At 40.0% G+C, this 19917-nt stretch overlaps 1 protein-coding gene and 1 long non-coding RNA gene across 3 annotated transcripts; one reads left to right on the top strand and one right to left on the bottom strand.

Moving 5' to 3' along the window:
• Positions 1–2288: 2288 nt before the first annotated feature.
• On the bottom strand, positions 2289–13049 carry LOC141910603 (protein ECT2-like). The gene is made up of 22 exons (XM_074801294.1): positions 13010–13049; positions 12434–12528; positions 11679–11879; positions 11349–11546; positions 11092–11193; positions 10794–10893; positions 10256–10377; positions 9870–9932; positions 9384–9585; positions 8849–8973; positions 7979–8167; positions 7256–7366; positions 7071–7167; positions 6561–6642; positions 6360–6438; positions 5709–5828; positions 5491–5629; positions 4809–4960; positions 4447–4535; positions 3898–4108; positions 3288–3365; positions 2289–2471 (listed from the first exon to the last, which is right to left on the bottom strand). Exons 1-22 carry the CDS (start codon positions 13047–13049, stop codon positions 2289–2291), a joined length of 2778 nt encoding a protein of 925 aa, XP_074657395.1.
• Positions 13050–14246: 1197 nt separating this feature from the next.
• On the top strand, positions 14247–18973 carry LOC141910818 (uncharacterized). Of its 2 annotated transcripts, none has more exons than XR_012619927.1 (6): positions 14247–15792; positions 16256–16399; positions 16481–16644; positions 16731–16869; positions 16955–17066; positions 17364–18973. It is a non-coding gene; the product is annotated as an uncharacterized LOC141910818 (long non-coding RNA). The 2 variants fall into 2 exon arrangements; XR_012619928.1 differs by having other exon boundaries at positions 16232–16399.
• Positions 18974–19917: the final 944 nt, after the last annotated feature.

The following is a 19917-nucleotide window of genomic DNA, read 5'->3' as shown; positions in this document are numbered from 1 at the left end:
AGGATGAAGAACTAAGGATGAAGAACTGCATCCTACAGGATGATGAACTAAGGATGAAGGACCGCATCCTACAGGATGAAGAACTAAGGATGAGGGACCGCATCCTACAGGATGAAGAACTAAGGACGAAGAACTAAGGATGAAGGACCGCATCCTACAGGATGAAGAACTAAGGATGAAGGACCGCATCCTACAGGATGAAGAACTAAGGATGAAGAACTGCATCCTACAGGATGATGAACTAAGGATGAGGGACCGCATCCTACAGGATGAAGAACTAAGGATGAAAGACCGCATCCTACAGGATGAAGAACTAAGGATGAAGGACCGCATCCTACAGGATGAAGAACTAAGGATGAAGAACTGCATCCTACAGGATGAAGAACTAAGGATGAAGGACCGCATCCTACAGGATGATGAACTAAGGATGAGGGACCGCATCCTACAGGATGAAGAACTAAGGATGAAAGACCGCATCCTACAGGATGAAGAACTAAGGATGAAAGACCGCATCCTACAGGATGAAGAACTAAGGATGAAGAACTGCATCCTACAGGATGAAGAACTAAGGATGAAAGACCGCATCCTACAGGATGAAGAACTAAGGATGAAAGACCGCATCCTACAGGATGAAGAACTAAGGATGAAGAACTGCATCCTACAGGATGAAGAACTAAGGATGAAGAACTGCATCCTACAGGATGAAGATCTAAGGATGAAAGACCGCATCCTACAGGATGAAGAACTAAGGATGAAAGACCGCATCCTACAGGATGAAGAACTAAGGATGAAGGACCGCATCCTACAGGATGAAGAACTAAGGATGAAGGACTGCATCCTACAGGATGAAGAACTAAGGATGAAGAACTGCATCCTACAGGATGAAGAACTAAGGATGAAGGACGGCATCCTACAGGATGAAGAACTAAGGATGAAGAACTGCATCCTACAGGATGAAGAACTAAGGATGAAGGACCGCATCCTACAGGATGAAGAACTAAGGATGAAAGACCGCATCCTACAGGATGAAGAACTAAGGATGAAAGACCGCATCCTACAGGATGAAGAACTAAGGATGAAGAACTGCATCCTACAGGATGAAGAACTAAGGATGAAGAACTGCATCCTACAGGATGAAGAACTAAAGATGAAGGACGGCATCCTACAGGATGAAGAACTAAGGATGAAGAACTGCATCCTACAGGATGAAGAACTAAGGATGAAAGACCGGATCCTACAGGATGAAGAACTGCATCCTACAGGATGAAGAACTAAGGATGAAGGACCGCATCCTACAGGATGAAGAACTAAGGATGAAGGACGGCATCCTACAGGATGAAGAACTAAGGATGAAGAACTGCATCCTACAGGATGAAGAACTAAGGATGAAGGACCGCATCCTACAGGATGAAGAACTAAGGATGAAAGACCGCATCCTACAGGATGAAGAACTAAGGATGAAGAACTGCATCCTACAGGATGAAGAACTAAGGATGAAGAACTGCATCCTACAGGATGAAGAACTAAGGATGAAGAACTGCATCCTACAGGATGAAGAACTAAAGATGAAGGACGGCATCCTACAGGATGAAGAACTAAGGATGAAGAACTGCATCCTACAGGATGAAGAACTAAGGATGAAAGACCGCATCCTACAGGATGAAGAACTGCATCCTACAGGATGAAGAACTAAGGATGAAGGACCGCATCCTACAGGATGAAGAACTAAGGATGAAGGACCGCATCCTACAGGATGAAGAACTAAGGATGAAGAACTGCATCCTACAGGATGAAGAACTAAGGATGAAAGACCGCATCCTACAGGATGAAGAACTGCATCCCACAGGATGAAGAACTAAGGATGAAGAACTAAGGATGAAGAACTGCATCCTACAGGATGAAGAACTAAGGATGAAGGACGGCATCCTACAGGATGAAGAACTTAGGATGAAGGACCGCATCCTACAGGATGAAGAACTAAAGATGAAGGACGGCATCCTACAGGATGAAGAACTTCATGTCTGCACGCTTGCCTTGATCTCACACAACTAATAAACCTTCGAATTAGGGGGAATTCTAAGGCAGTCGGAGCAAGAATTCAACGTTAATAAGATGAGAGCAAGAATTGAACATAAATACGATGATTTTGAGTAAGAAGATTTACAATAATCTGGTGTCAAGGTTATCTGAGTCTACTGCGCTGACAAAATATAAAATTTTGCCAAAGGGGTACAGGGTTCAGGTTGCAGGCAATAACAAAACCATCCTGGTACCAACAAAGCCTGTTTTCAGAGTACAGGTTTAGTTATGTTACAACTTACGCTATTGACTTCAGGAATAGGGCTATCAGGTTTGATATTAGGGCTATGTTTATTGATGATCGTCGACCTGCGATGTCGTAGTGTGCCGAATAGTCCCATTATATCCGACCCGGTTATACTCTTCTTCCGATTTATCGAGCGCTTTCGAATCTAAAACACAATCGAAAAACGCAAAAGCGAAACAAAGAATGTATTAGTCAACGTTAGCCGAACATTTGAGGAAGTTAGACCCAGTTCCACTGAAGATTTAACTCTGAGTTCAAATAGTTCATTTTCAAGTTCATGAAAGTCAGAGATTAACTGAAAACTGTGCAACTGGATCCGTGTTTTAATAAAACAGATAAACAAAACAATAAATCATGAGAAACATTAAAAAAAATTTGGATGTAGTCAATTGTTAAAATAGGGAATTTGAAAGAATACGAGATATGATTAGTAAATAGTTAAAAACATCTGGTTTTCCATGCAAATCGGCAAACATTACGGAGAGTCATGCAGAAATGAATAAACTCTGATCGCAATATTCTGATCAAAGTCCAAGTACAGTTTTAGTGTAGTTTCATCTGAAATCCTAGCAATTTCTATGAATTGGAGTATTTAACTCCCGATAAAGGACATTTCCGCCGAACGCATTAAGAACCATTTCTTTGAAATAACTAGGAACATTCATCTGCAACATAAGTGATAAGCTACGATTTCTCAGAAAAAGGACAATTTTCCTCTAAAACGGAAACAGTTCCGATTATGTAGGTCTTAGATGCAAACATGCTTATATATGATGCATGCCGTCTCTACCTTCTGCAGCCAGCGTGAAGTGGCCGATTGATTCCTAACCGAACCAATCATCGACGTCGATCGACTTCTACGCATAACATTACCATCCTAATACGGGCGAACAAACCAGATATTTTAGACGGGGAAGCAAGTCGTTAGTAGTAAGAGAAGGTTCTGTTCGAGGTAACTTACCGATATAGGTGTATTGAACGTAGAGACAGGAGGCATCGGAGATGGGAAGACAGGACTCGATTGATTCGTATCCATTACCTGAGATCATTACAAATACAAATAGTACAGCACAACTTTGTTATAACGAGCTCGGATACGACGATCGATCGGATAGCTTCATCGGGTGAACGAGTAGAGATCTTTACTTCAAATAAACAAGTCAACCCATACAACGATTCATCATATATAACAAATATAGAATTTCATCCCAAGTAAGACAATTTCATACTGGATATAACAAACTATCGGTTATAACGAACAGATTTTCTGGTTCCGCGCTTCAATTTCTTCTGCATTTCGATTAACTTTTCTCATAAGTAAATCAATTTCTAGTGAAATTATACGGTACACTCATTGGGAACGTCAATCTCATATCTGCGATGACTTTTTCGACAACATTTCCATTTTGGAGCCTTAAACTCCGGTTCAAAGTTCATTGAAAATGAACTCATTTTCAGTACGTATAATTGAGCGTAATATAACGCCATCTGGTGAGTGCCGTTACCCCATTGAGGAATGAACTGGTTCATTATAAACCCCCCCCCTTCATGATTAACATATCAATACTCACTTCTAAACTAAGAGTACTGGCTGCTAGTCGACCTCCTGCCACGTGTAACGTCGAGCTCGTCGGCGTTCTCGTATAGTTCTCACTATACGACGTAGTCGGACTCGACGACGACGAATTTTCCGTCAGGTTCGACGTCGCTCGTTTCAGTTTACGCGGAGTTTGAGTGAACGAGAACGCTCGACTGACGCGCTTACGAGTTTTAGACGCGAATCTGAAGAAAAGAGAAATTCATAGGATTGAAAGAAACGGTGGCTACGTCTTACGCTCGGAAAATCTGAAAGGGGAATTTATAAGGATGTGGCTTCATCTGAAAGAGGAATTCACAGGAATGTGGCTACACCAGAAAGTGGAATTCACAGGAACGTGGCTGCATCTGAAAGTGGAATTCATAGGAATGTGGCTTCACCTGAATGGGGAATTCATAAGAATGTGGCTTCACCTGAAAGTGGAATTCATAGGAATGTGGCTACATCTGAAAGGGGAATTCGTAGGAATGTGGCTGCATCTGAAAGAGGAATTCATAAGAATGTGGCTATTCTGATTACTTACCGTTGCATTTTATTTGAGAAACTTGATAAGTTGATGTCGCTAGTATCGATATTGAACGCTGCTTTCTCAGCGCTTATCAACAAATTCTCCTGAAAACGACAACGAACGAAAAAATTTTCATACATTTTACACAAAATCCGTGCATTTTGGTCACATAGAAAATCTACGCTGAAGATACAAGACAAGATGCAAAACTCTTTGGGCCAGTTTTATAGACTGGTTTTACCTTTAACCCGGAGATGACTTAATTCATTTTCAATTGAGTAAGCCCCGGGCTAAAGGTAATACCAGTCTATAAAACTGGCCCTTTGATTTCATTCGATCCAATGTAACTAGCAAAGATGTGTCAGTTGAACGCTTACGTGATCAGTTCTGCAGGTGGAGTTGGCGATCTGTTGGCACAGCGCCAATAAAAACGATGATTTATCCGTATCGTCTGTTACTATGTAACTATAGAGATGCTCTTTTTGGTCGATCGTGTTGCGACAAATAATTCCGAATATCGTTTTCACAACTACAACAACAATTGCGACGGATAATTTAGATTTGAAGACGGTGAAAAAAATCATAAAGTTATCCAGTGGATAACTGACAGACGAATAGTTTCTAGTACAGGGTGGCCACTTTAATTTGATTTGCTTCCCCCCTAACTATTCCCTGAAATGTACGATGTTTTCCCTGACTAGATCTGCTAACAATCCAATCAATTAACACAGTCAAATACGTAAAACATAGATGGAAACTGTTTGATGATACGCATGATATAGCAATCTAACAATCTAAACAAATTTCCCTGATTTTTAGCTTTTTAACAAAATTCCCCGACAATTCCCTGACTCTTTTTAAAGAAAGGGAAATTCCAAGACTTCCCTGATTACCAGTACTGATTAAGTAACCATCCTGTAATTATGATAATAACAATAACAATATTTTCTTTTTTTTGACATAGCGCAATATCTACACAGAAATCTCTGCACTTTACGTAAGACTAGAGAAAATAGATTAGAATAGATTAAAATGTGCGATCATCTCGGCTCAACTCACGGGTTCCGTCTGAATCGGAGTCCTGAATGTCAACGACTCGTTTAATCATCGGTAACGAAACCAACTCCAGGTGGCGGTACGGTTTAATCACTCCGGGACTTTTATACGTCGTCGACGCTTTCAGTTTTCGTTTACAAATCTGCGGAAATAATTTCGCGAAACTAGACGCGAGTCTTAGAGACAACTTTCAACGTTATAATCGCCAGATCGATACATACCTCGAGATAGTCGTTAAACAGAAATAACGTAAGATGGCTGCCTTTACCCGATAGTTCTTCGGATAATTCGATTACGTTGACTTTGGTTATTAATCGACGATGAGCCGATAAGAGGTGCGGCTAAAAAACAAAACCAAACCATGATTCATTTATTTGAAATGTGATGGAAGATTTGAAAAGAGGGAAGGAGAGGGAGGGAGAAAAGAAAGGGAGGCTGATGGAAAGTGGAGAGGGTGGGAGATGGAGAGAGGGAAGGAGAGGGAAGGGGAGGGAGGGAGAGTGGGAGAGGGAGGGAGATTGTGAGAGGGAAGGAGAGGGAGATGGAGAGAGGGAGAGCGTGAGATGGAAGGAGAGGGAGATTGAGGGAAGGAGAAGGAGAGGAAGGAGAGGGGGAGAGAGTGGGAGAGGGAGGCAGATTGTGAGAGGGAAGGAGAGATGGAGAGAGGGAGAGCCTGAGAGGGAAGGAGACGGAGATCAAAAGAGGGAAGGAGAAGGAAGGAGAGGGAGAGGAAGGAGAGGGGGAGAGAGTGGGAGAGGGAGGCAGATTGTGAGAGGGAAGGAGAGGGAGATCAAGAGAGGGAAGGAGAAGGAAGGAGAGGGAGGGGACGGGAAAGAGGAGGAGATCGAGAGAGAAATAATAGTTATATTTACTGGACAATTCTCCACGTCATTCATCACATCAAACATCGCCACTTGTCGTTCTGTTTTACGCTTATCTTCATTTATATGCCTGAAAAAAAAAAACATTATTGAGATACCAAATCTAGTGTAGAGGAGTGTATACAGGAGATATCAATGATATAGTTATAACTGTCACGTAGGAAATTTCGATTAATAGTAGGTTTAACGTACGTCATCACTTCTTTCAAAGCTGCGACCGCTTTCTCTAACTGCGTGTAGTCGTCGTTTGAACTCGCGGTGTGTTTCTTTATATCTACAAATAATCAGAAATACAACACTTAACCCTTTCAATGCTGACTAATCAATACCCTATAGTGCTGGAGATAATTTGAAAAATTCCACCCTAGTGTGTTGAATAACGGGAATACCGCTATAGTGCGTCTACACCGCGGCGCGGTGTATCGTTAGTTACTAGTATTTCACTATGTTTGACAGGTGCTGCTATCTTTCAATAGAGATAAAAACTAATTACTAATTAGACCAATACACTGCAATGCGGTGTACTAGCAAAATTCAGCACCGATTCATACACTGCACTGCGGTGTAGACGCACTGAAAGGGTTAATTACTGTATTCATGATTCTCATAATTATACGAATTCAATAATTCCTCTATTCCGAAGAAAGTTGCCCCTTGTTAATGCCGAGAAACACCAACCCTCAAATCAATCAGGCTACGTACCGTTAAGGAGTAGCATGACGCTCGGTAAACGTTGCACGGGACGAATCAATAATTCAGGCAACGTCTGACGGCCGCATTCCGGACGGGTTTGACATCGCTATAGCAACAAATCATTACATCGTTACGAATACGCGTGAAATATTAGACACAGAGTTTGAGCGTTAAAAGAAATAGTTTTAACCTACCTTTAAAAATGCATGAAACCTTGGATTCGATTTATCACATTTCGCAATCGTTTCTTTCGTTTGCGAGAAAAAGTTAACGAACGGAGGATACGCGACAGTCATCGCAGGAGCCTAAAAAACAACATACAACGATACTTAAAATAACATCCTCCCTCAACAGAGATTCAAAACTGATGACATCATGAGACTCTGTCACAGTACAAACCCCTGCCCAGGTAGACACATCCTCCCTCAGCAGGGATTTGAACCTGTTGACATCATGAGACTCTGTCACAGTACAAACCCTGTCATAGTAGGCACATCCTCCCTCAGCAGGTATTCAAACCTGATGACATCATGAGACTCTGCCACAGTACAAACCCCTGTCCTAGTAGACACACCCTCCCTCAACAGGGATTCAAACCTGATGACATCATGAGACTCCATCAAAGTACAAACCCCTGCCCTGGTAGACACATCCTCCCTCAGCAGGGATTCAAACCTGATGACATCATGAGACTCTGCCACAGTACAAATCCCTGTCCTAGTAGACACACCCCCCTCAGCAGGGTTCAAATCTGGACATCATGAGACTATCACAGTACAAACCCCTGTCTGTTTAGCCAGAGTGCACGCATACCTAAACTCTCAGGCTAATCAGACAGGATTTCTTACATTATGTCATCAGGTTCAAATCCCTGCCGAGAGATGAAGATTTTGGTGATAAAGATTTTTTCTTCTTACATGTTTAAGGAATAGTTTCCCGATGCTGTATTCTTCGGACCAGTTATTGATCAGTTCGGAAAGTTCATCCCTCAATTCGACGTGCAGTTTCATAATCGACGGCAAATCTCCGAAAATCAGCTCGACATCTTTCATCGGTAAAACGGGACCTAACGGCTGCGTCGGGTCGGTTATACCGTCTCGGAATAACTACAACATCGAAAATAATATCCATTCACTGATTATTCCTATAAATGATCAGATATTGTGAATTCTAACAGAGTATTGAAGAAGATAGGGTGACTACTCCCGACCCAAATATAGTAATTCTACATTCCCTATGAATCTGCTGCAGGTGAATGGCAAAATTCCCTGAATCTGCTGCAGGTGAATGGCAAAATTCCCTGAATCTGCTGCAGGTGAATGGCAAAATTCCCTGAATCTGCAGCAGGTGAATGGCAAAATTCCCTGAATCTGCTGCATGCGAATGGAGGGTTGTGAAGAAGATAGGGTCGCCACTCCCGAGCCAAATTTAGAAATTCTGAGAGTGAATATGCTGCAGATGAGTGAAGGATATTCTGAATCTCGTGGAAGTCGAGGGTCCAGTTTCACAAACAAGTTTAAGCTTGAAATGGTTAAGTTTGAATTGTTGTCCTCATCGAAAACATTAAGTAACCAATAGCAATTACACAAAAAAATTTGGTTTAAATTTTTATGTCAAACTAATGATTGGGTTTAATCACAGACCGAGGAGAAAGGGAGAAAGGGAGAAAGGGAGAAAGAGAGAGAGGAAGAGAGGGGGAGGGGAGAGGGGGAGGGGAGAGAGGGAGGGGAGAGAGGGAGGGGGAGAGAGGGAGGGGGAGAGAGGGAGGGGGAGGGAGAAACACGAACCTCTAGAATAGTTTGTAGAATTGCGACGTAGTTTCGTTCGGTTTGTAATAATTCACGTACGACCTGTAAACGAGCAGACGTTAAAACAGCCGTCTGCTGCTGCTGCTGATCGGTTTTACACACGTCTGATGATTTATCATCTTTATCTAAAAGACAAACAAATTCAAATTACAGCAAACTGCAACCAAAATCCAGTTCGACAGGAAACTCAGAATCCAGTTCTACAGTTATGAGTTTGAGTTAATTCTGAACTTAGGATCGAGTTACACAGTTGTGTGAGTTTGATTCAACTCTGAACTCAGGATCCAGTTACACAGTCGTGTGAGTTAGGGTTAACTCTGAACTCAGGATCCAGCTCCACATTAGTGCGAGTTCGAGTTAACTCTGAACTCAGGATCCAGTTACACAGTTGTGAGTTAGATTTAACTCTTCGAGTTACGGTAAGATTAGTTCGTTTTCAATGAGTTAACTTTGAGTCAAATCTTAATTCACATCCGGATCCTGAGTTTGTAGAAGTCTCTATTGAAAAACATACCTAAATCCTCAGATTCATCGAGTAACGAAGCGCTGAGTGAAAGTTGCGATAATTCCGTAGATTGTCGTTTATTACTGTACGGTGAATCGACTTCGCCTTCGAGAGCTAGAACCGCTAAATTCTGCTGCAGACGTTTGCGTTTTTTCATTTTCGATCCACTCGTGCAGCGATCTAACTGTCGCAGTCTACTGGGGGTTAATTCCTGATGACTCTGCTGTAATACCACAAGAGCAGACGCATTGAAATCAAATTGAACTTTAACCCTTTCAGCACGTCTTCATGCTGACGGTAATTGAAATTGCCGAGGGAAGAGATGCTCTTAGGCAAGTGATTGACATCCCAGTTTCCCAAATATTCCCAAGTTTTGACTGATTTCCAGGTACTGTAGGTACCGTGTTCACAAGAAAATCTATTTAAGATATACATTTCAAAATCATTGAAATACATGAATTGAAAATAGACGAACTTCGATTGGATTTGACTTACGGAAATAAACCGATACATCGGTTCCCTGGCGCACGCGTTCATTTGAATGCTTCCCCAAAACCACTGAAAAAATAATATCAAACACAACCAAATAATTATCTAAATTTCAACATTTCTTGATCACTTATAAATATATATCTTTATTAACGTGTCATCTCAATAAACAAGCCAGCCTATAATAAGGCTTACAAGACACATTGACATTTACAAGTACAACAAACATATGACATTGGATTAAGAATAAAGAATTAAGAATTCGAGGTTTCATTGCGGCTGATATGAATCCGCAAACACTACTTACGATACGACTATTACTTAGTAGAATTTTAATTTTTACGGCATTAGACAAATGAATATGAATAGACCGCGGAGGATAAATTGTTTACCTCTCCTTTAATGATCCAAACTTTCTCATTCGTTTCTAAATCATCTGGAAGTTGATTGACGTTAGTTTCGTCGACTATAATGTGTGTAGCTGCCGGGTTCCCTAACGGCACAAACGAACCTCCTAGAAAATACACAAATAATCACCATCAATCAATGTTCAAAAGAACCACAGTTCCACAAAGGGTTTGGTTCAGAAGAACCACATTTCCCCAAAGGGACTGGCTTGACAATCACAGTTGCACAGAGGTATTTCAATCGGGGACTGGGTTCAGAAGAACCAGAGGTATTTCAATCAAGTACTGAGTTCAAAAGAACCACATGTATTTCAATCAGGGACTGGGTTCAAAAGTACCACAGGTATTTCAATCAGGGACTGGATTCAAAAGAACCACAGGTATTTCAATCAGGGACTGGGTTTAGAAGAACCACAGGTATTTCAATCAGGGACTGGGTTTAGAAGAACCATAGGTATTTCAATCAGGGACTGGAATCAGAAAAACAACAGGTGTTTCAATCATCATCCTGCTCAATTCTTACCGTTTTCGATGGTTAAATCCTCCATGTGTCGCTGTTCATCTTGAGCGAATCCCAGAAAACTCAACGTACAATTGAAGAATGGACTCATGTGAAACTGATCCTTAAATAAACAACAAACAAAAATCAATTTTCTATCAACAGATTTTGCAATCTTTGAAAATAGCTAAAGTTTGATGGATGGCCCAATTATTAACTGCTGGTGTGTTAGTCAACACCTCAGTTGAGGGAGGGGGAAGAGTATGGGATAGTCAGGAACTATTTGGGAGGGAGGGTAGAGAAAGAGCTGGGGTTTACTTACAAATTGTTTATCCTGAGCTGTAATCGTGATATCATCTCTTTGAGACCACGAACGCTTGATCCAATTATCGGTCATTATTTTTGTTCCCAATCCAACTGCGGCCTGCATATAAACCAAATCGGATAAGCATAATTTACGAAAAGAAACCATGAATCTGCCAATAATGAATGCCCTGAGTGGCTAGTGAACAGTGGATTTAGGTAAGAAGTTTTTTTTAATTCACATATAATTTGTCGGAAGCGAAATGAATGACTCACCCGGTAACTCTCACCGCCGGCGTGGTTAGCGACGAGATGAGTGACACGCGCGCTCATCTCTCGGCGTATCGTACCGCCCATGTGATGTACCAAATCCACCAGGTGGCGCAGTTCCTCTTTCACTTTATACCCGGTAAAACAAACGACGACGTGCTGCATCAAAATACAATACAGCGGCCGTGGACTGAACGGAAATGGCTGCGAAAAAAAAAATTTCAAATTACCCAGAATAGAAATTCAATCTGGCAGCAAAAAACGCATAAAAATCAATTTTATTTTGATCCTTGCCGATAAAAAGTTCATTCACAGCGTTTTTTGCTCAATACTTACGAGTTTTTCAATAGCACATTTAATAACGACGGGCGGACCGACGATACGACAATCGGATTTGTGTAACTTCGCGAAGATCTCGTCGTCGAAACGATCGTAGACGAAAAACAAAAACGATTCGTCATCGTTCGAGGCGGAGGAAGCAGCGGCGGAAATGTGTTCAACTCCGGTCGGAGAAAATACCGTCGGTAATTGTAATTGCTGAAAATACATAAAATCAGGTAATTGTAATTGCTGATCATTTTCATGCTATTTCCAACTCCAAGCGGACATCAGAGTATTTTTGATATCATCATCATCACGGATGAAAGGGAGGTAACTGGCTCATTTTGCAATTATCAGCAACTAGGGATTTTCAAATAAGGATGCTCTCAAAATTATGTAAAAATATATGATAAAAATATCAGTGATTCACTGAGATATCAGGATAATGTACAGCTATCAATCTGCATCCCTCAAAGCCCGGTTCAATTCATTAAAATAGAGTAGTTTTCTTATTAACCCTTTTCATGCTACCCCAACTCAAGGCGGATATCATTGATTCAACTGACTGGACAGCTGTCAATCTGCAGCCTATATCCCTTACGTCAGGGGCCATCCCACACTTATCAAAATTCATTCAATTTTTGATTGTCCACGTTCAGGCTTGAAATCGAAAACTATGGACCTATAGATTTAATTCATACATTCAATTACTCGAGGTTAAAATCTTCAGTATTCAAATGCAGGAATTATAATCTCCTGATACTACACACCTGTAAAGCGTCCTTCAGGTTTCTCATTGCCGGACACCGTGTTCCTACGATCACTAGTTTTATATCCGGACTTTCGTCTTCATCGCATTCATTTTCTGTAAAACAAACAACACAAAAATACGATGAGATTGGAATGAGAGGTAAAAGTGCAGATCCGCACCTCTCGCGATTGACGCGATCTGCTGAATGACAGAATCCAGGCTAAAATCTATCTACTCTTTCCAGTGAAGATATCTTAAAATTAACCAATGGCAATGTACTGAATTGCTGAATTTTGAATCTGAAACATTGATATCTAATGTAATTGAATGAACCGTTTACGCGGAGAGGTGCGGATCTGCACTTTTACCGAATGAGATTGATCTGGATTTAAGAAGAGACGGAAACAAAAGAAAAATTGAGGTCGCTATTGATCGCCGCATCATCAGTCAGTCGATTCGAAGGAACGGAGCCTGACTCCTCTGAGGAGTGAAGAAAAAAGGCCAACAACTTAAACTGATCTTCCAAAACATGATCTAATGGGAACTTATCTTTAAGAAATTAAAAACATATTAGATAAATAAATGAAGCACTCACCCTCTACAGTTTCTAACATCATCGTGCGTGGAGTTGACATATCAACAAATTCAATTCAGTTTATTGCTAATTTTGGCGAAATCTGATGTCGTTTTTCACATTAAATCCTCACCGCATAAGAACAGTTTCAACAACATTCACTGACAGACATTCTGAATATTCTAGTTATCGCTCGAATCGTCGATTATCACCGTTAAAAAGTAGCAAAAACCTGAAATTTGAGGTGGGATTTTGAGTTGAGATACTTCAAAAATCAGCGGGCTTCCGGTCGTCCTTGACCCCGCGAGAAACAAAAAAATTCAATTTCTCCGAAAAAAAAACGCATTCAAACTTTAGCAAAGAACCTGAAATATCTGAAAAGACCCGGCAGGAACTGATTACAAATTTTATTATATCTAACAAAAATGACCCGGCCGCTGCGAAGAAACAAAGTATCCTTTTTGTTTAGCCTTGAAGTTGGAATTATTTATGTCACCACTTTGGGGTATCTATGCATTTATGAGAAATAAAGCTAGAGGTTTCCATCAATAAATGTTAATGTTTTTATTCTTCGATTTCAATAAATTATTCTAAAATTTAAGAAAAAAAACCGGCGGCGGCTAAATTAGGAGGAGGAGCTGTTGGGAATCGAGTAATTTATTTTTATGGCCTTATTAAAGTTCCACGATTCGATTGTTCAGCTGGCAACTGGCGCGTATTCAACACGGCAGTTGAACCTTCGATAACTCCATTCAACAATAAAGAGACACAATTGCGGTTTTTCAGAGTTTGTTGATATCATTAACACGCGCTATTGATCACAATTGGAATACGTCACCGGCTTACCACAGTGTGTAAGCATATATAGAAAATCATTCACTTCCGCTCTCTCACACTGTGCAGACATGCTTCCGTGGATTCTCCTGGCGATCATGATCCTGGCGATCTTCGCTGCGCTCCTGTTCCTGCTTCCTGAGGAACGACGTCTTTATGTTTTATGTGTTACTGTTCGTCTCTGTGCTGTCCTGTACTGTTCCGTGTTCGTTAATCGGTTCTATTTTTCAGCTTCTAACCCGTTATGTTTTTCAGGGCCGATTTCTCTGTCGAATTTCAACGTTTGCTGGAACAAAACTAATGTCCGAAAGCGTCAGCTCTCCTTCGCCGGTCACGTGTCGAGGATGTCAGACAAAGCGTCGGTCAGGAAATGGCTGCCCTCTACACGCCCTCATACGGAACACGAAAACCAGGATGACGAGGCCTCACTGCCCCCACCTATCTACAAAGTGTGCTGAGTGATGTCAATGACGGGCATATCTGTGGGATTGCGCGGGATACAAATGGAGCGGTTATACTGGATTGTCACGCTACTAGCATTCATTGTGTCCTTGTGACCGCCCGGATGAGGGATGATTCTACTGTCACGCTCTTTGTTTCTGGTATTCTGAGTAGGCTGAGGGATGATTCTACTGTCACGCTCTTTGATTTCTAGTTTGATTGCTAGTTTTCATTGTGTCCTTGTGACAACCTCGGTCAGTGGATGAAGTCTCTTGTCGGCTTGTGAGTGCTAGTTTCATTGTGTCCTTGTGACAACCTCGGTCAGTGGATGAAGTCTCTTGTCACGCTTTTGAGTGCTAGTTGAGATCCTGAATCTCAACTAGTATCAATCGCCCGGATGAGGGATGATTCTACTGTCACGCTCTTTGTTTCTGGTATTCTGAGTCGGCTGAGGGATGATTCTACTGTCACGCTCTTTGATTTCTAGTTTGATTGCTAGTTTTCATTGTGTCCTTGTGACAACCTCGGTCAGTGGATGAAGTCTCTTGTCGGCTTGTGAGTGCTAGTTTCATTGTGTCCTTGTGACAACCTCGGTCAGTGGATGAAGTCTCTTGTCACGCTTTTGAGTGCTAGTTGAGATCCTGAATCTCAACCCGGTCAAGCTGGTTGTACTGCGCTATTTGTGTTTCGTGCAATTTTACAGGTGTGTCAGTTACTGACATCGCCCAGTACATCCTGCAGTTAGATGGGGAATGTGAGGCGTTGTCATTCTGGTTTTCGCGTTCTGTGTGAGGGCGTGTAGAGGGCAGTATATTCCTGGCTGGCTCATTGTCTGGTGTTCTCGGCATGTGACCGGCGACGGAGAGCTGAAAAGCTTTCGAACATTAGTTTTGTTCCGTACCAGGTTTTCATCGCTCTTCTCTTTTTTTCATTTCAGGACTCCCAAGAAGTTGAAGAAGAAGATGCTAGAAGGCGACTACAGAAGATGCCGAAAAAAATACTGAACTCGGCAATCTTGAAAGTTAAGTTGATACCCACGTAAATTAGGATTAATGATGAAGAAATGTGTGACTACAAAATGTTTTTCTTTTTCTCAATTTCAGCTTCGACGAAACCCAAGAAGACAAAGAAGTACTTCGATTCCGAAAAAAATGATGTAAAATCGACTGACGATCACACAACTATATCTGTATTTCGATTTCGAAAAAAAAAATTAGACAAAATTATCTTCAACCTTGTAAACTTTCGGACTACATGAAAAAAAGACCAAATATTGTAAAATTATCGAAAAAAAATTATGTAAAATCGACCGACGATCACACAACTATATCTGTACTTCGATTCCCGCCTGTTTCGCTCCTGGCAGGTGTGTCACGATCGTAAGGGACACCAACTCAAAAAGTCGACAGGAGAGCTCATCAACTAAGATCTGCTGATTAGAGAAAAGTGCACAGAAGGGGCCAATTTGGATGAAACTCAACCAACCAACTTAGGAGATCCTCCGATAATGAACCCAGCCATCATAAAAGGTAATTTGATATTTGATACGAACTTAGAACATTTTAACCGATACTGAACCCAGCAAACTTGAAATGTAAGTTGATTTTTGGCGAACTGTATGTTTGCCTATGTAAATGGTCTGGAGAAGCAGTTTTCATTGAAAATGAATAGAGTACCGGTGTGTCAACAAGGCACAAACATTGGCTGTTGAACCAATAGTGTTGATTTTGGTGTCATGGTTTGGCTTAATGAGTTCTCGAGCCCACAAAAATTTCATAGTGATCTAGTTATAGTAGGGGACGTATTCTTGAAAAACTCGTAAAAACCTGCTTTTTAGCACTAAGTAATGGCACGTTTTCATATATGAGAATTTGCATACTTGGAATTGAAATATATAAAAGTTCCATCCTTCCTGGAAGTGTTGCCATTTTTTCGATAAATTCTAAATGAAATATTTTGTCTTTACAGGATATCTTCATTTAATCATTGCAGCTAAATTTCAACTACCGGTATGAGAAAAACCCAGTTTGAGATCTACTACTCGTCCAAAATCGACCAACTGGAACAGTGCACAGATGAGGCCAACTAACTAACCAACTAATAAGATAATCGCCGATAAGGACCCAAGCATAATAGGTAACTTGATATATGTGGAATTATTTCGATAAATTCTAAATGAAATATTTTGTCATTACAGGATATCTTTGCTCATTTCAGCTAAATCCTATCTGTATGAAACTGCCCAGCGTTAAATCAACGACTCATCAAATATCTACAGATAAGCTCTGCCCACTGAACAATCCAAGCTTGAATCAAATGCATCAACCAATTGCATCAACCAATTGTTTTCTAACCGATACTGAACCCAGCAAACTTGAAATGTAAGTTGATTTTTTATGGAAATTATTAGATAAATTCTAAATGAAATATTTTGTCATTACAGGATATCTTCTTTTAATCATTGCAGCTAAATTTCAACTATGAGAAAAAATTGAACTTCAAATCAACTACTCGTCCAAAATCTACAAACTGGAACAGTGCACAGATGAGGCCAACTAACTATCCAACTGATAGGATAATCGCCGATAACCAAGCAATCATAAAAGGTAACTTGATATACATGGAATTATTTCGATAAATTCTAAATGAAATATTTTTTCATTACAGGATATCTTCTTTTAATCGTTGCAGCTGAATTTCAACTATAAGAAAAAGCCCAGCTTGAGATCAACTACTCGTCCAAAATCTACAAACTGGAACGGTGCACAGAAAAGACCAGAACTGAACCCAGCAATCTTTAAAGGTAAGTTGATATACATGAAATTACCTGTATATAGAAATTTCAGTCCTCATATGAATATCATTTAATAAGTGGCTATCATAAAAATCTATTTACCGGTCGACATGGCTGAACTTATCTTCACTAGTCTTAAACAGTGATGAACTAGTCCTACTACTGCAATTAATTATTTGGGTTTAAATCAGCAATTGACGTCAATGAATTTTACTTTGTGAAAAACAGGGTGGCTTGTAATTTGAAATGACACGTAAATTATGATAAATCTGTCTGAAATGTTTTGCTTTCTTCACTTTGTTTCAGCCAAACTACATCTCGAAAAAAATTGGCCGGAAGAAGACACAAGTAGATGAATACTGATCGACCCATTTGCTGATGAAAACTGCAGAAGCCCAGATGAAAAGTTGAGGAACCAGCAACAAATTATTCACTCAACGATGGATTCTTCTACAATCGGTGGTTAATTTCTTTAAAACATTAAATATCAGGAGCAGCAGAGACAATAGTGAATCTTATAAACACTGATTCAAGCGACAAAGCTAATGGATAAACACTGATTCAGGATAAACACTGTTTTAAAAGCAGCAAAGACAATAGTGTATCTTATTAGGAGCAGCATAGATAATAGTGCATGTTATAAACACTGAAATCCAGGAGCGGCGAAGACAATAGCCGACTTCTGTAGTAAAGTATTGATTTTTTGCTTATCACCTTTTTCAAACCAGTCTGATGGATAATATAGTGTTTTCGAGGAAACTATTTGATAATGTTTATGCAATGTGAGAGTCTAATAAAAGCTAAGTTCCATTAATGCACGATTTTGGTCTTCGATCCTTGGTCGATAGATAGATCAAGTTAAGTTAGTCACTAGGGGTAAATGTCATGTTGAGTGCCTAGTTTTGACATGTAGGTCTGTTGAGTTAACTCCTAAACTGAGATATAGTTTCAACATGAATTGTGAGTTTAATCTTCCAACTTACCATAGTTAAACATAGTCAACTGTGGCTATTTGTCCGTGTAGATATCACATAGTTAGGAAACATAGAACATAACGTTAGACCAGTGTTGATGTACAAATATTAACTATTTGCTGAATTGTAGATGTACAAATTTGACGGCATCGATATTTTCGAAGGTAACCAATTTGAAAAATTTGAAACAAATCGTAGATTTCAATTTAAGCCTCCATCAATCTGTTTGATGATCATATCTACGTATTTGAAAACTAAAGCTTTATCTGAAAGGAGACCATTATTTACATTTGAGAGGTAAAGCTAGGAATAACAAGGCATAAAGTTATAGCTAGGACTAATTTTTAACGTTTTAACATTGTTTTAACAGCTATAAACTTAGTTATTGGTGTTATTGATTAGTTACCGATTGTATAATTACGTTGATCTTTTCAAAGCTGGAAGAAAAAACGTCAGAATACTTAGTTTGTAATGTCAAGGTGTTAGGTAATCTTTAAGTCGGGGCAAAGTTGGCAAAATTCTAGTTTTCTAGTGAAAGTAATGTTAATGAAAACGAAATTAAGACTGATTAATTTATACTAAGATTTCCAGAGTAAATCCGAGTTTCTCATCTCTAGTTTTAATGCTTTTATGTTGGAGACTGTTATTGTAACACAGTTCCCGTGTTTGTAAATTAGGAACTTGCATGATGATTCCTCGGTTAAGATATTATTGTTGCGTGAATAAAACGATGCTGCGCTTTCCAGAGTATTTGGCCAGGTTTATCTCTGGTTTTAGTCAAGAGCCATGGACTATTGAGTCCATGGTTGGGCCATAAACTTTTTTGTTTTAGAGTCTATGGTTGGACCATGGGCGTATAAACTCTCGTTTATAGTTTATACGCCTATGGTGGTTGGACTAGTTTTTGAAAGTCCAGTGTTTGAGGAGCTTACGTTACAATTCCTCGAGCACAAACCTGACATTTTGTATAATTGTTGTATGAGAATAAATATGATTGATTTTGAAATTTGTTAAGTTTAATATAGCAACTCCTGGATAAAGGCCTAAATCGATTTAAGATAAACTGAATGAGTGAAGAAATGGAATCGATTTAAGTGTTAAACCTTTTTATCAAACTGGGCGGTGGGCATTGCTGTTGGCCAATCAGTTTCACCCAGGGATCCCAATGGAGTTGTAGGTAGTGTAAAAAAGATAATCTGTTAATCAAACAGTTTTTATACTACCTACAACTCTGATAGGGGCCCCTGTGTTTTATTCTTGCAATGTACTTCTTTTTTCCAACCCAATAAATAATCCCACCAACTGGCAAACTTTTACACGTTCGGAAGACATGATTGTGTGATTATGTGATTCAATGGCAAAACCAAACGACTTTGCACATAACACTGGGCCGGTTGACATTTGTTGACGGAAAAAGTCGCACGATTCGAATTCGAGAAGAGGACGGAGAAAGCAGTGTGACACGGTGACATTGACCAAAATCTAGTAGGGATCGTGTTGATTACATCTCTAGATAATAATTGATTATGTGGCCGGGGATGGTAGATAAGTTGGATTTTGTGATGGAGTGACTATCACCACAGAGAGTTGACCAGATCCGAAGGAGTAAAGTCGAAGAGCGTGTTGTATTTTGTGAATCTAAACAACATCTAACTTTATTACCACAGTATAAGGTTACAGTATAGTACACATGGCGCGAAACAGCAACTAATCATATAAGAGAGACATCAACGAATCATATAAGAGAACCAACACATGTCGTTCTCGACAGATTTCGAAAGTTTTACAAATAATAATTATATATAGTACCAAAATACATGTATTTTTGATAGTACCTAGGATACTGGGGTCAAAATTTTTTTTGTCAGGTCCCTGTGGTAACTCGT

Source organism: Tubulanus polymorphus, chromosome 9, assembly GCF_964204645.1.
Source record: "Tubulanus polymorphus chromosome 9, tnTubPoly1.2, whole genome shotgun sequence".
NCBI classification, from domain to species: Eukaryota; Metazoa; Nemertea; class Palaeonemertea; order Tubulaniformes; family Tubulanidae; genus Tubulanus; species Tubulanus polymorphus.
Note: the sequence above shows the minus strand (reverse complement) of the source record. Positions and strands in the feature narration are given on the sequence as shown.